Source organism: Harmonia axyridis, chromosome 5 (genome assembly GCF_914767665.1).
Source record: "Harmonia axyridis chromosome 5, icHarAxyr1.1, whole genome shotgun sequence".
NCBI classification, from domain to species: domain Eukaryota; kingdom Metazoa; phylum Arthropoda; class Insecta; order Coleoptera; family Coccinellidae; genus Harmonia; species Harmonia axyridis.
The window spans coordinates 1435361-1453217 of record NC_059505.1 but is presented as its reverse complement, the minus strand read 5'-3'; the positions used below and the strand labels follow the sequence as shown (position 1 = coordinate 1453217).

General features: G+C 34.8%; 1 protein-coding gene across 1 annotated transcript in view; it reads left to right on the top strand.

The window, feature by feature from the left end:
- LOC123679652 (ionotropic receptor 75a-like) overlaps positions 1-17846 on the top strand; it is an 84121-nt gene extending 66275 nt beyond the window's left edge. Inside the window, exons 4-9 of the mRNA XM_045617044.1 lie at positions 9038-9195; positions 9384-9721; positions 11223-11401; positions 12970-13499; positions 15283-15557; positions 17539-17846. Coding sequence (XP_045473000.1) covers positions 9049-9195; positions 9384-9721; positions 11223-11401; positions 12970-13499; positions 15283-15557; positions 17539-17770 — 1701 coding nt within the window. The 5' untranslated portion in view covers positions 9038-9048 and the 3' untranslated portion in view covers positions 17771-17846. The remainder of the gene's footprint in view (positions 1-9037; positions 9196-9383; positions 9722-11222; positions 11402-12969; positions 13500-15282; positions 15558-17538) is intronic.
- Positions 17847-17857: the final 11 nt, after the last annotated feature.

Genomic DNA, 17857 nt, shown 5'->3' with positions numbered 1-17857 from the left:
GGAAACATTGAAAGGAGTAGTATAATACTCGTTGCAGAAGGCAATTCCAACACCCTTGCGTTCGAAAACTCGCTCCTTCGTCGCTCGTTTTCGAATTTCGCATTCGTGTTGGAATAGGAGCTCATTCTGCAACTTGTTTTAGAATATACTATTCTCTATTTCAGTTTCGTAACGAGTTCATTACAGTTCTAAAAACAGTGCTGTAATGAACTCATTACAGCATCGTTTCAGTGATAATTTTCGTTTTGTGCTTGTCTACACTGACACTATCAAAATTCAACACACGTTAATTGTCAATATAATATAATTTGGATTAAGTGAAATGATTTGCGACATTATTCGCAATTTCTCTTAATTCTGACGGTGTTAAATCGATTTCATCAGACATAATCCATGAATTTAATGCGTAATTGTAAGTTATTTCAAAATTCGAAACGTACGATTCAAATTCAAATTCCGTAATCTGTCAATTTTCGTAATAGTCACACCAACGACCAAGATACAATACAAAAGTCACTAGAATGTTTAATCTGAATTTTGCATTGAAGTTCGACAATATTTCACGAAAATTGACTGAAATAGAGAAAATATCGTCTAAAACTCGTTGCAGAAGGCAATTCCAACACTTATGTGCACCTTCGTCGCTCGTTTTCGAATTTTGCATACGTGTTGGAATTGGAACCCATTCTGCAACTTGTTTTAGAATATAAAGGGTGTTTTTTTTAGAGCTAAAGAACTTTAAAGGACAATAAAACAACGATGGATTATTCGATTGACATGAATTTTATTTACCCGCAAGATAATCTTGTGGCATTACATTTTGAATATGATTTCTGGCATAAGACCGCCATGGCTGGCTCGGATGTAGTTCAATCTGGACGTCCAATTTTCGATGACTTTTTCCAACATTTGTGGCTGTATATCGGCAATAACACGGCGAATGTTGTCTTCCAAATGGTCAAGGGTTTGTGGCTTATCCGCATAGACCAATGACTTTACATAGCCCCGCAGAAAGTAGTCTAGCGGTGTTAAATCACAAGATCTTGGAGGCCAATTCACAGGTCCAAAACGTGAAATTAGGCGGTCACCAAACGTGTCTTTCAATAAATCGATTGTGGAACGAGCTGTGTGACATGTTGCGCCGTCTTGTTGGAACCACAGCTCCTGGACATCATGGTTGTTCAATTCAGGAATGAAAAAGTTAGTAATCATGGCTCTATACCGATCACCATTGACTGTAACGTTCTGGCCATCATCGTTTTCGAAGAAGTACGGACCAATGATTTCACCAGCCCATTAAGCGCACCAAACTAAACAATTCCAGGCTTTTGAATACTTGTATCTTCAAAAGAAATTAAGGTGAAATATAAACGGAATGATGGCGAAAAGGATGATCTTTATAATAAATTGAGCAACAACTCTACAAATTTCCCTTAATGTATTAAGAAATTCGACTATAAATACATTTTTTTTCACCCTGCATAAATGAGCTATCAACATTTTTGGAAAACATTCCTCGAAATTGTTTTAATACCAAAGAATTTAGCTTCAACTTGGTGTAGGAACTATTGAAATCGATGAAAAATTACGAAAGTTCTTGGTCAACGACCTTCAGCAAAATTTTAGGTGGCCGAGTTTTTTCCTAACAAAATTCAAATGTGTGTGCACAAACTGAGCGTTCACCGTTAATTAGATAATGGTCCGAAATTATCCACAGGCTCGTGAAGAACTACAAAGCAGCATACTAATCCGATTATTCCAAACAATTTAACGAAAACCGTGATATTCCGAATATAATCCAAAATTCGAATAATCACATCAATCTCATTATTAACCACGGTACAGACTCGTTACAACAAGAGTGTCAATAAAATACCGGTTTCGATGGATTTAGTGCATGGCGAAATCAATTATTCGATCTGGTCATGTCGAAAGCTTGTTTCGTAACATTTAGGGGTCAACTGAAAACTACAAAATCAATTGAGATGTGTGCGAAATCTTCCGAAAATGGGACACACGGTGCAAGGATTCCTTCTTCTTGAATTAACCTACCTAGTAGTAAATTACCTGTTCTCAAATCGACACCTCGAGTAATGAAGTCCTTCAAAGTTATTTCAATAGCAGATATCAAAACGGTGTAATTTTGATGATTCAAGTATGCTATCATCACATCAACGAATTAATTCCATATAATTGCTTTTAATTGCTGCTTCGGTATGAAGACATCATAAATTTACGCAAAACTTTATTGTTTCCTCATAATATTTTCCTCTTTTGTTTATCATATCTAGTTGTAAACATTTGGGATCGTTCGAAGAAATGAAGAGTTTTGTGGTTAATTAAAACACACTTATTTCAATATGATGTTTGGAAAAAGATCATTTAAATGTCCTCCGCGTGATCTCTTACCAGGACCTGATCCTTGTGAAGTCATTTTCGATGAGCCAGCACATTTCGAGCAATATCTCACCAATAACATGACGGCTAGATATTGGTTTTTAGGATCATCAATAGTTTGAGGATCATCGACCTATACACGATCCATAACCTCACAAAAAATCTAAAGGCGATAAATCAAAGAATCTTGGTGGTCAATTCACATCGCCGAAACCAGAAATCATGCGTTCTAGGATTTTTTCTTGCGATAGAGCCAAAACAGGTCGTGCAAATGCTAAAGCAAATGCTGAAACAATTGCCGAAGCAAATGCTAAGGCAAATGTTGGACTATGCTGAAGCAAATGCTAAAGCTGAAGCAAATTCAGAAGCAAATGCTGGATCAAATGCTGAATCATATGCTAAAACAAATGCTGAGGCTAAAGTTAAAGAAAAAGTTGACGAAAAATTCAAACCAAAAGTTGAAGCAAAATTCAAGACATTATTGAAGTAAAAATTTGAATCAAAAGTTGAAGCAAATGTTAAAGCAAAAGAAGAAGGTATATTACAATACTGACATGAAACAGAAAGAATTAATGCTGCAGTTGAAGAACTGAATGAAACCAGATGTGCAAGACTAATTAAGCGATCATTTTTGAGAAGATGTCATGCTTACATTCAACACATTGACAATAAATTCTTCGAATTCTAAAAAAGAAATGAAAATTCCAGAATGAGCTTCCTTTTCATCAAAATGTCAATATATTTTTTTCCATTGTGTCGAGCCGAAAATAATATTTTATTGGGAATTTTACTTCAGAGGATAATTTTTGGTGTATCATGCCGAGTTAGTCTGATATAACAGGTCTTCCATAGCAAAACACATTTTTTCGACAAAATTCGTTTTTATTATTCAACATAGTTGCTTTCGATGGCGATACAGCGATTATAGCGATCGTCCAACTTTCGATACCATTTTTGAAGTACGATTTGTCTTTCACTTATAAATAGGCCTCAGTTTCGGCGATTACTTCTTCATTGGCGCTAAATTTCTTTCCAGCGAGCATTCTTTTGAGGTCTGAGAAGAGGAAAAAGTCGCTGGGGGCCAGATCTGGCGAATACGGTGGATGCAGAAGCAATTTGACGCCCAATTCATGCAATTTTGCCATTGTTTTCATTGACTTGTGACACGGCGCATTGTCTTGATGAAACAGCACCTTTTTTTTCAACGATTCCATCCTTCAAACGATCCAATTACGCTATATAATAATCGCTGTTGATGGTCTGACCCTTTTGGAGGTAATCAATGAATATTATACCTTGCGCATCCCAGAATAGTGATGCCATAACCTTGCCAGCTGACTGTTGTGTTTTTCCACGCTTTGTGTTATTAATTTTATTTTGGAGTTATAACTAGTAGTTTTTACTAAATACAGAAATATTATGATTATTATTATAATTTTGACGATTATTATAAAACTGTTATTTATATATTTCCAAAACTAAGACACTTCTACCAAAATCAAATGTGGATATTCTGGTCGGGCATGACCGAAGCTATAAGAATGTGCGTCGGTTTATGGGACACCCTGTAAGGTTAGTTTCTTGCAGGATTTTAGGTTGATCGCATCATCATTCGAGCAGAATGTATGAACGAACGCTCAAAAGCTCCTGCTGTCTTGTCAGCACTTTTCTAGATTATTTTTTCTGATTTGCAACTTGATGAAACCTGAAATTCCATTTTCCTCTTCAGTAATCAAGCCATGTGAAAGGAAGCAATTGCCGTTCCAGTTCTATGCAAAAATCTATGATCGAAAGAGACAAATAAACAACAAATCGAGTTTATCGTCAGCTAGTTGATTATTGTCCGTGTTCAATCAACCATGTTGCGGAATATACCTTGAATTACCATTTTGCAAGGTCATTCTGGAATGTTTCAATTCAAATTCATTATCAATAGCGCTTCAAATACATATTATGACCACATGTTTAATGCAAATCATCCAGAGTATTGTTGTACCGCTCTCCAACATTGAAAGAACCGCGCCTTCATACATTTCAATAGATATATATACCATGATGTGAAAACGTTGCCGATTTCGAAAAAAGATCATCATCGTCAGCACAAAAATCATAAGAATATTCAAATTTTGTCTACGGAACAAAAGTGTTTTTCAATAAGAGGTTTGATTTTAAAATTTAAAAAAAAGTCTTATCATCAGAGTAATAAACATAGATAGGGAGAGCATATATGTCCTTTTCAGTAAGCAGTACCCAACATAAACTATCAAATTTGACATGAAGGGCGCGAAAATAAAAACATATCAGTGATACGATATTTCACTCAATTCGCCAGTTTCCCTACAAAGAACTCACTTCTTATGTTCCATAGTGAATCAACGTTTCATATTAACTCAAAATATATTGAGATGAATACCTAAATATATCGGAAATTCAGAAAACAAACTTCAAGAGCGCCAAACGACGTGAAACAACCGATGATACTAGGAGAGCAAAAGTTGTCAAACCTTGAATTTCAGCAAGTAGATACAGAAAATAATAAATATTCTCCATACTATAAATTTGACAATTAGGAAAAATATCGGTTTCGAAATATTGATATTTGCATATTTAATCGGGAATCAGTCAAATAAATATATTTCATTCGATATAATATACATTCATAATGATATAGTAAAATTGTGGATTCGAAAATATATTACAGTTCGAAAACGAAATCTAACCATGTTGTAAAATTGCGCATACTCCCTCTATCTATGTTTATCACTCTATTGTTTAATCACTTCAAAATCAGCCTAAAAACTTCACCAATCACCATCACCATTTTCATAGTGAATTTTAAAAATTTCAATGCGTTTCAATTGCATTTTCAAAAATGCCCAGAGAGCGGACTATTAAAAATGAAATAATTAATTGTAAATCCCTTTATAACGATAAAATCCCATTTCATATGAATTTTGTCTGAATTTCATTACATCAATTGATATGAAATCATTCTTCTGAAGTATACATACCGAGAATCATACTAAAATAGAGAATAAAATACATAAGTAGTACTTATTAACATTTCTGAAGCAGCTGAGTTGTTCTGTTTTCCCTCTATAGTCTGATCCTCATCAAATTAGTGAATTGATGAAAACTGATAGGAAGCAATTATGTAAAATTTAAAGTGTATCAAATTTCTCTTTGTGCAACCTATAATGGTATATACATGTAGGTATTGCAAATTACAACACAAGGTGCATCCAATGAATTGCATGTGGAAGGTGTAAATATGTTGAAATATATAAGATAGACTGTATTGAATGAAGTATATCAAATGCATTTTATTGTATTAACCGTTGGTCTATTTGCAGATTTTCCATTCTGATTTTTTAATTTTATAAATTGTGAAAAATACAGGGTGGGATAAATTTTTTTCTCATTGAAAATTCTATAAATAAATTCACAGTTCCTAAAACCCGAAAAAATCTATCTAATCTAATCAACTCCTCTGAAAAAATGAAAACAAAGAACCACATTTTTATGAAATATTGTCAGTCTAAAAAATACGATGAAAGTTTGAATTACAACTGCTTTCTCAAAGAAGGAAATTGTAGAGTATTCATTTCGAAAATTCGTTTCAAATTGGAAGAACAAAGCTTCATTCTCAATAATGGGCACAATTCTTAAGTCGTTGACAAAAGTCGAAAACCTGAAAAAATTCAATAAATGCGATAGAAAATAACTTAGAAGTCGTTGGCAACGTCAAATAGCATTTTTGAAGGATATAACATGAAAAAAAAAAAAACATGTCCTTATTAAACCTACATCATAATCCTTGTTCTATGAATTAAAAAGCGTGAGAAATCTAAGGTAATTATATTATATTGCCATTATATAATAAGAATTTCTGCTATAGATGATTCAGCATCATTTGCTGAATTTAAAATTTCGTATGAAAGTTCTTTTTGATTCGTAAATATTTTAAAATTATCAATTACATGAACTGTAAAATAAGTTTTGTCAACATAAATTGGAATAAGTATTTTACTGCTCTGAAATTTTTTTTCCATCATTGTTGCTGATCACACTAATCGAACTTTTTTTAAAGGAAATCTATTCTCTAAACGAATCATAAGATGTAGAAAAAAGCTATATAATACGTTAACAACAAAAATTATTGGGATAAATAGTCGATAATTTTTCTCTATCCTAATACACAGGGACCTCCGGGATGGCCTATTAGACGTTTATGGAAAAATAATCATAATTTTGAGCTGAAAATTTGCATAATGGAGTTTGAGATGATGATCTTTCTCCCTAAAATATTTTCAGATCTCTACAACTTCCGGTTGTACCGGAAACAGACTACTACTTCCTTATTTCAAAAGGCACACCCAGTATATTATTATATCATTAGATAGCTTTTTTAACGAAAATTTCGGCAATATGCCATACCTTTGGTAAAAAGATAACGGTTCATGAGTTAATGGGATTTTTATGAAAGAAATGATGAGGACTCAATTTTTTTCGAAAAAGCTTTTTTCAAATTTTTTTTTTCTTTTTCGATTCTTCAAAGACTTAGTGTTATAAGACTCTTTCCGGTTTGGATAAAAAATGTACAGGGTGTTCATAAGGAGATCATGAACTTGGACAACTCAAATTCATCAAAACTCAAGATTTTCAAATTAGAACCTATATTTTTCATTATTTCAGTCGATTCTACGTACAAAAATAGGCTATCCCGGTGTATATCACCCTGTATAAAACCCTCAAATAGGACAACCAAAATGAATTAATTAATCTCCTATACCAACTAACATCTGGACATTACATAATCAGATTCAATGAAAAATCACTTCTTTATGCTGAAAGTACCCTAAGGTCCACTTAATTACTAACCTAATGATATGTTATTATCACGAATAATTCCGGAAACCATGCTTATGCCTTTATGATTATCACGAAACCCCCAATATAAAGGAATAGAAATATCGGGTATATTTTTATTCGGAAGTATGCAGCTCCAAGCTTCTAAATTAGCAGGCATACTTGCGATATTAGTGGTTGTTAGATCTGAAAGAAATGAGTTGATTGATTTCGTCATTGGTTTCTTGGACAGACAGCATGCACCTGCGAATATAAATTCATATATTTGCTGGAACAGAAGTAAGTGATGAGTTATATTCGTTTGAAATCGTTAAAATTCTAATACGGTATCGATTTTTTTTATGATTGATGATTATCATTGCCTTCTTCAATTATCTGCAGAATTATGACCAGAGATATAATCACTTTTTATTATTATGCATAAGTAGGTATTTTATACCGGGTGAGTCGGGAGGAACCGGCCAAACTCCTTGAGCGTATTGTAGAAGTGAAAATAATTCAAAAAAACTCATATGTTCTTATAACGGGATTATAGGTAAGCTTAGTTAGAATATTCAGTGAGTATATTGGGATAATCGAGTCACTATATTTTAATAATTTTTGTATGATGTTTTCATGAATTTACCTACAGGTGTTCCTAAATTGGTAACGGGTGTTTTTTTTTCGAGGTATATAACTTTAAGTTGGCATTACTGTTCAAGATGGCGACCGATTAAACAGCTGTCAAGTGATTTATTCTCAGTTTGGTTTGGCAATTCATCGTGAATAGACTCACGCCTGAACAACGCTTGCAAATAGTGCAATTTTATTTCGAAATAATGGTTCTGTGCGGAATACGTATCGCGCACTACGTCCATTTTATTTTGTTTAGCGATGAAGCACACTTCTGGTTGAATGGCTACGTCAACAAACAAAACTGCCGCATTTGGAGTGAAGCTAATCCTCAAGTGTATGTCGAACAACCTTTACATCCAGAAAAACTGACTGTTTGATGCGCTTTATGGGCTGGTGGAATCATTGGTCCGTACTTCTTCAAAAACGATGATGACCAGAACGTTACAGTCAATGGTGATTGGTATAGAGCCATGATTACTTTTTCATTCCTGAATTGAACAACCTGATGTCAAGGATCTGTGGTTCCAACAAGACGGCGCAACATGTCACACAGCTCGTGCCACAATCGATTTATTGAAAGACAACTGATATGGAATAGTAAGACATGGTTTCAGAAATATGGTGCAACAAACCACACAACACGAATGGTTTGGGTATCACAAGAAAAATTCCAAGGACGTAATTTTTCGTTTCGGCGATGTGAATTGACCATCAAGAACTTGTAATTTATCGCCTTTAAATATTTCTTGTGGGGTTTGCAAAGAAAAGTTTTTATACCAATAATCCTCAGACTATTAACAATCTGAAAACCAACATCCGTCAAGTTATTGGTGATATATTGGCAGAAATGTGCTGGCTAGTCATAGAAATTCAGCTCACAAGGATCGAGTCCTGTAAGAGATCACGCTGATGACATTTAAATGATCTTGTATTCCACTAATAATAGCAAGGTCCAAGCATTATATTGAAATGAAAATTTGATCGATGTTCTGAATGAAAACGTGTTTTATTTACGTTTACTTTCGGTACCACTAAATTTATAACTAGGTGTTCATATATGTCTAATGGTTTTGCTTTCATTTTATTTGTCATTTTCCGATTTAAATGAACTCCTTAATTTTATTAGGCTTTAACCTAAATATTCATAAATTTTCAGGTGATGTTTCTATGTTAGTCACAAAATTATGGGAAAGAAATCATAGAATAAGATTTATTACTATTGATAGTGATGTAACTGATACATCCCCAATAAAAGAGCATCAACTTGTTTTGATTGACCTAAACTGTGAGGGTTCAGATCAGATTCTACAAAAAGTGAGAAGAATATTTTGGATATATTAATTTCAGTGTTAATTTTGAATATCTATCGAATATTTTTTGTGCTCATTCCAGATATGCACTTTGTGAAATATAACTTTTTTTTTTAAATCAGTAAATTAGTCGTTTTTATTTTTTGTATAGTTCCACAATGTGAGAGAATCATCATATATTTTTGTCAATAGGCTGATGATGACTATCTCTTCAAACAACCATATCGCTGGCTAACAATTGGAAATTCCTCGGAAATTATTTCAAAAAACTTGAATATAGGTGTGGACAGCCAATTTTTTATTATCGAGGAAAAAGATGAGATGATACAAGTCATAGCTCCCTATAAGTATTCAAGAGAAACAGTGGCCTTCAATAAGAACATGATAGCGCGGTGGACGAATAATGAAGGATATCAGTTTTTCAATAATCTTGTTGTTGGAAGAAATCGAACAAATCTAAACGGATTGACATTGAAGATATCGTATGTCCTCACTAATAGTAAATCTATTAATCATTTGTGGGATTATAGGTAAGCTTAGTTAGAATATTCAGTGAGATAATCGAGTCACTATATTTTAATATTTATTGTATGATATTTTCATGAATTTACATACAGGTGTTCCTAAATTGGTATGAATAGGTACAAACGAGAATGACAGATTCCTCGGATCATTTTGAGAAAAGCTTTGTTTTCGAGATATAGTTTGATTTTTTTTCAAGTTTTCCTCACAAAGAACTTTCCCTTCACAAGATATTTAACTTAAATTTGGCATAGATATTCAAATTTAAAGTTTTCATCATGTGAATTAATTTTGGATGCAAATCTAACGGGTGTTTTTTTCGAGGTTTATAACTTTAAGTTGGCATTACTGTTCAAGATGGCGACCGATTTAACAGCTGTCAAGTTATTTATTCTCAGTTTGGTTTGGCAATTTATCATGGATAGACTCACGCCTGAACAATGCTTGCAAATAGTGCAATTTTATTTCGAAAATAATGGTTCTGTGCGGAATACGTATCGCGCACTACGTCCATTTTATTTTGTTTAGCGATGTAGCGCACTTCTGGTTGAATGGCTACGTCAACAAACAAAACTGCCGCGTTTGGAGTGAAGCTAATCCTCAAATGTATGTCGAAACACCGTTACATCTAGAAAAACTGACTGTTTGGTGCGCTTTATGGGCTGGTGGAATCATTGGTCCGTACTTCTTCAAAAACGATGATGGCAAGAACGTTACAGTCAATGGTGATCGGTATAGAGCCGTGATTACTAACTTTTTCATTCCTGAATTGAACAAACATGATGTCCAGGAACTGTGGTTCCAACAAGACGGCGCAACATGTCACACAGCTCGTGCCACAATCGATTTATTGAAAGCCACGTTTCGTGACCGCCTAATTTCACGTTTTGAACCTGTGAATTGGCCTCCAAGATCTTGTGATTTAACACCGCTAGACTACTTTCTGCGGGGCTATGTGAAGTCATTGGTCTATGCGGATAAGCCACAAACCCTTGACCATTTGGAAGACAACATTCGCCGTGTTATTGCCGATATACGGCCACAAATGTTGGAAAAAGTCATCGAAAATTGGACATTCAGATTGGACCACATCCGAGCCAGCCGTGGCGGTCTTATGCCAGAAATCATATTCAAAATGTAATGCCACAAGATTATCTTGGGGGTAAATAAAATTCATGTCAATCGAATAATCCATCGTTGTTTTATTGCAATTTAAAGTTCTATAGCTCTGAAAAAACACCCTTTATAACGATTTTCGTAAAGAATTTCAATTTTTACTGGTTTTTACAAAATTTCAAGTTCAGTTTTCTCTTAAACTGTGAGTTCTACGAAAAATCGCAGTATGGTGTAGGAATTGACGATCATCTAAATCATTCATTTCAAATTAATTAATTGACTGCCTTCAGATGCACCTACTCTTCATGGTAATTAAGCAAACAACTGTCGTCCGACCATATGTCTTTGAACCGGTGAAGTGTTTTATATTCGTAACTCCCTTCGAATTTCCAGGGAAAGGCATGTCGATACAATCAGTAAGTTGAATTACCTATTGATACACCATTTGACAGACTTCACGAATGCAACAAGACAGTTCATTATGCAACCTAGTTGGGGCTATAAACAGAAAAATTCCTCGTTTTACGATGGCATGGTTGGGGACCTACAAAAAGGGATTGCTGATTTGGGAGGTAAGAAACGTTTGCTCAACATAAGTGTGTTCTATCTTATCTATGTTGTGGTCCAGAATTCATAGCCTTGTTTCAATGGTATATGTCAAAAAGAGCTGTCATCCGAAGCGTCATATATATTTAGTTGAAGGTTAGCCATTCAACAATATAGATCGTTCATCTACTACTGAACGTGTGAAAATTGTATAAACTTATTAAAAAAATAATAACTCTCTAGAAAGTATGTTTCGTGCATTACGGGGAGATTATGGTCGACAAAATTGTCCATCTGAGAGTACAATTGGTAAGTCAGTGAAAAAAGTCGAAGAGGCTGGATCTGTTACTGATGTTTCAAGATCCATACATTATTGAAATGCATTCTCGACCTAAAATATTGGTGTAGTAAGTGAAAGTGTTGAAGAAGATTCTAATGTATCCATTCCTCAGCGCGCACAACATTTGGGCTCCTCTTTTGGCACGCTATGGCGTATTTTGCATCTGGATTCACACCACCATCCTTATAAAGTACAGTTGATACAGTGTGCCACTGATCGAAACAAATGATAGTCCGAGGGAGTAACGTCTGGAGAATACGGCAGGTGTGGTGGGACTTTCCATTTCAACGTTTCCAAGTATGTCTTGACCACTTTCGCTACATGGGGTCGAGCATAGTCTTGCTGTAAAATCATTTTATCATGTCTCTCGTTGTATTGCGGCCGTTTGTCTTTCAATGCTCGACTCAAACGCATTGATTTCCTCGATAACGATCACCTGTAATTCTTTCAGTCGGTTTTAACAACTCATTATACACTACGCCACGCTGGTTTCACCAAATACTGAGCATAACCTTGAACCCGTGAATATTCGGTTAGGCCGTCAACATGGAAGCATTAGGATTATCGTAGTAAACCCATTTTCCATCTGCAGTCACAATGCGATGCAGAAATCCCTTCCGTCTTTGCCTTGCAAGCAACTGTTCACATGGAAACAAACGCCGTTCAACATCTCTCGGCTTCAACTAGTACGGAACCCAATTGCCTTGTTTCTGAATCATTCCCATGACTTTCAGGCGTTTTGAAATGACTTGTTCCGTCATTCCCAATGATCCTGCCAATTCTTGTTGCGTTTTACAGGAATCTTGATCAAGTAATGCCTCCAATTCTGCATTTTCGATAACCTTCTCTCTTCCACCGCCATGCTGGTCGTCGACGTCAAAATCACCGTTCTTGAAATGTTGAAACCACTCTCGGCACGTTCTTTCACTAATAGCGGCCTCACAATAGGTATTTGAGAGCATTCGATGAGCCTCAGCCGCGGATTTCTTCATATTAAAGAAGATAATTAAAACCTCTCATGAATGACGAAAATTTGACTCGTAAGCTGACATGTTTAATCGAAAATAACTTTATGATGCAGACACAAATCGACTAATAATTCGATGGTGTTATGTTAATTGCTTATTGCATGACGTCTACAATCTATTCATTTCGACTATCACTTACTACCACAAAAAAAAATAACCCAAATTTTGCACGGAGCTTGAAATTGCAAGATATCAGCACCCAAAGTCTGAAGGATATTTTTTTCAGGTACAGCTTCATTCTTCACTTACGACAGAGTGGCCGTTGTTGACTACATAGCAGCCACCTACAGAACCTATATGAAGTTCATATTTCGCGCGCCTCCACTGTCATACGTGTCAAACTTATTCGCCCTTCCCTTCAGTATTTACGTGTGGTACTCCTGCGTTGTCATACTGATCCTGACCTGCCTGGCCATATACTTTGTGGTGCTTTGGGAATGGAAAGACCCTCACTTCAAAGAAAACTTCATGGATGGTGCCAATGGGGCTATGAATCCTTCAGTGGCGGACGTGGTGCTATTGGAGATATCTGCCATTACTCAACAAGGTTCTCCTGTTGAGCCTAAGAGCTTGTCTGGGAGAATAGCCACCATAGCTATCTTCACTGCAGTTATTTTTCTGTACACTTCATATTCTGCAAGTATCGTCGTGTTGCTTCAGAGTACAACAGACTCTATAAGGACTGTGGAGGATTTGTTGAATTTCAGGATAAAATTGGGCGTTGAAGATATTGTTTACGCCCATTATTATTTTAAGGTAAGTTTAGTTCACGAGGTTTAATTTTTTTGGAGCAGGTTGTAGTCAACATCTAGGAAAACAAATAATTGATGAGGATTCATGGTTTTTGTAACAACATATAAAACATCTGATGGAAACAATTGTGGTTTTCTGTAGATATCTCCATAACCATTTCTGCAGTAACTCAACTGTTCTCTATTGCCGTAGCATCTAGAGATATTAATGAGCTCCAATTATGCTGTACCAGCCTATTGAGGGGCTTCATTGATTGGTGTGGAGCAAATGCGCTTATTGTAAATATTCATAAAACAAACCTTATATCTTTTGGCATAAGGGGTTCTGTCCCATTGACCCTTCAGTTGGGAGATGTACAAATTTCTTCTACAGAAACTGTAAAATTTTTAGGTGTACATCTCGATAGTAATTTGAAATGGTGCGAACACATTGATGTATTGAGTAAAAAACTCAATACATCCTATTACGCTATAAATAAATTAAAACTATGTCTGCCATTGAATTCTATTCTGGATGTATACTACAGTTTAGTTTACAGTCATTTACAATATAACATTTTATTATGGGGAGCTTCTGTCGACGTAAACAGAATATTTATAGCTCAAAAAAGAATAATGCGTATGATTTTCAATGTCAGCCCACTTTCCTCCTGCAGGCCGCTCTTTATTGAACATCGCATCCTTACGGTTCCTTGTATTTATATATACAAATCTCTTATGAATACAAGAAGTAATCTGAGAAACTTGGTTGGATTGTCGAACTATCACAATTATTTCACGAGAAACCAAAGAACATTGTGTCTTCCTCAACATAGGACAACAAAATTTGAACTGTCCCCATCTTATAAGGGCATTAAAATATTCAATAATCTACCTGAGAGGATTAAGATTTTGAATGAGTTCAGATTCAGGGATGCCATAAAGCGTTTATTGATTGAAAAAGCTTATTACAGTGTGGGGGAATACATGACAGATGGTCAATTCAGATAATCTTTGTTCATTCATTATGTTTTAAGATTATATTATATGTTTGTGTTCATTTTCTTAGAAATAGCTTATTAATTTATACTTCATTATATATGACTTGTTCCATACATTCTTTGTAATGTCAAAGGGATCAATAAAGAATTATTATATTATTATTATTATTCTCATGTAACTTAGTTATGCTCGACCTCAGGCCAGTCTTTATTTTTTATGAGATCGTGGCATTTTACAACGATCCAGTTCATTTCATTGTCTCCTGAAGCTCCACTTCTTCTCAATGTCAAAATTGTATTTTTATCAGTACGTGTTGAGAGAAGAGAAAGTGTTGCATTATAAAAATATTTGTATGGATCTTTGGTATATTGGTAATACTATAAGACTAGTCTAAATTATTTTAAACAAGCACGGAATAAAAACCTGTTGAACATATTTTTTTGGCGATACTTTCGATAATTACGTCGATGCGCCCTATCTCTAGGGATTACAGAGTTTCGTCCCTAGATCGCTGGTGAACTCTTCAGTTAGGCAATCTAGCGATCTCTCCCTAAGACACCCTCTCACACCATCGTGGAGATGTGACTCTTCTGCAACGCAGCGGCTCCCTTAAACCTGCCGGGGCCGCATGAAAGTGTAGCGCGACGCCCATAACGCCACCTTTCGGGCAGACAAAGTGACTACATTGTAATATAAATTATTTTATGGTGATAACTTGGCGAAAATTCCTTGAAGACCTCTATTATTCACTTAAAGATATAAACGAAAGGTTTAGGTTTTTTTCGACACTTTCATGAATATTTCAGACTGTCAAGGAACCTACTAGAAAGGCCATCTACGAGCAGAAGATAGCCCCAAAGGATCAGAAGCCAAACTTTATGTCCGTGCAAGAAGGAATCAAGAGGGTTCAAAATGAATTTTTTGCATTCCACGTGGAGCTTTCTACAGGTTACAAGGTCATCGGAGACATATTCAAAGAAAGTGAAAAATGCGGCTTACAAGAGATCACTTTTGTGAATTTGATCGAGCCTTGGTTGCCAATTCAAAAAAATTCTAACTACAAGGAGATAATGAAAGTAGGGTGAGTTTTTGAATCATTTTTTTTTTAATTAATAGGATTCAAGGAAAAATATTTTATATACATTTGATGAGAAATGGCCTCCTATAGTTAAAATAACCTTTACAATTAAAACAAATCATTCAAAGAAAAATAATTCAGTAGTGTTTGCAGAGATTCAATGGACAATCTTAAAAAAAAAAATATTTCTATTCATTTCCTGGCAGTTTTAGCATAATAGATCATTAGAATTTTTATTCTGGAACTGTAGTGAATGAATTACCTATTGTGATTTGGTTAGATGATTCCACCAGAACCATATAGATATAGATAACTCGGTTTTGGCTTCGTGTTGAAACTTAATTTATGACTTTGATATGTTAATCGAATAGCAAATATCAACGTTTGATGAAGACGACGCCAGTTGCTGTAGAAGGAATTCACAGACTCAATGAATTTTCATGAATGATTATTTTTCAAGAAGTTTTATTACCGTGCCAAGCAGAGATTTAGAATTATTCTTATTAAGATATTAATTAGTTCTTTGTGGTTACGAAAAAGGAAAAAATCATAATGTTTACGTACAGGGTGATCCAATATTCACGAAAATAGAAGAAGTCTGAAACTTTCCCAGTCCGGATTTGATTTATTCGATTTCAGAAATATTGAAGGAAGGCGCTAGTAAAGGGTGACAAAACTTCAAAATTTGAAATTATTCGGTCGATTAATTAAAGAGTTATTGAACTGTGAAATTTCACTCATAAGATGAACATCACCCTGTATATCCCAAACTAAGGCACTGAGGCGATTGAACCTCTTGATACGAGTTCTCCATGATGACCTTCATTCATGGTATACGTTTGTCGCATTCTTTCCGGGACACCCTGTATAATAAATACAATTGTGTCTAAACTTTATTTTTTTTTTGAAGGATCATTTCATATGTATACATGATGTTCCCAAATTGGAGGTACGAATGGAAACTGCAGATTCCTCGGATAATTTTAAGGAAAAAAGTCATATAAACACGGGTCTGCAAACGCCTTTTTTTCGAGATACAGGGTGTTTCTTGAGGTACTACTGTTTTGTGATGATTATACCAGTTTATCGAATTTTAATTGATCTTCGCCACAGAGTGGGTAAATAAGTACGAAAACTTGTAATTAGTTTATTCACTAAATGGATGTTCATAGTAATTTGGATTTTCCTGAAGATTACTAAAGAATTGTTCGAAATTTTTTCTCGAAATCAGTAGTCATATAGATAAAACTATAAGAAACCAAAAAGTGTAGAACTGGAAGTTTTTTTGACATTTTTCTAAACTACCAGTGGTCCACCAAAAAAAATTCTGGAGAAAAGCAGCAGGCACTGTTCCAGAAAAAATAACACCCTGTAGATTTGCATTCACATGATGAAAAGTTTAAATTGGAATATATATGCCAAATTTAATTCAAGTATCTTGTGAATGGAAGGCGCCAACAGAAAAAACTTGAAAAAAAAACAAACTTCAAAACCCTGCATCTCTAAAACAAATCATTAGTTGTCTCATCTTTATAGGACATTTTCTCAAAATCATCAGAGGAATCTAACATTTTCGTTTGTTTCTGCAATTTGGGAACACCCTGTATAAAAAAAACAATATTAAATCTAGATAACCACAATAAAATCTAAAAATAATATACTTGTGATACAATCAACCCTGAAAACATATGGAGATATAAGCCTCATGTGCTCTTAACGAGCATTATAGAAGACCATGTGGAGAAAGTTATAGCTGAAAAAACGTACAACTAGCCTTCCGAAAGAATCGATCTAAAACTGATGATTCATTCCAACTGTCCAAATAAAAGATCATACAACTCAAAATTCATAGTTATGGGTTTGTAAGCATAAAGAACTAACGAAATATAGCAAGCAGTTTTTGATCAAAAAGGTTTGTAGCTATTGGAATAGATGAACCAATACTTTTTGAATATAACAATCGTCTACCAGTAGACTTTTCCAGGATGAGAAGAATACACGAACATGGGTTACAACACCGAGAAGCATCCAGGACCTACACAAGAAAACCATCATGTAGAGCCAGTCATGGAAATTTTGGCAGTGTTGGGCTCATCGATTGTTACTTCGCTTTCGTCATATTTGGAGTTGGATCCATCTTTACTCTCATTGTATTAGCTACAGAGATCCTGCTTCTGAAATACACAAAAAGTAAAACAAGAACAATTCTTCGATGAATAATATTCATTGGACCACGGTGTATTGATAAAAAAAGTATTTTGATTTAGTCGTATGAAAAAAATGATATAAATATTCTAATGGAA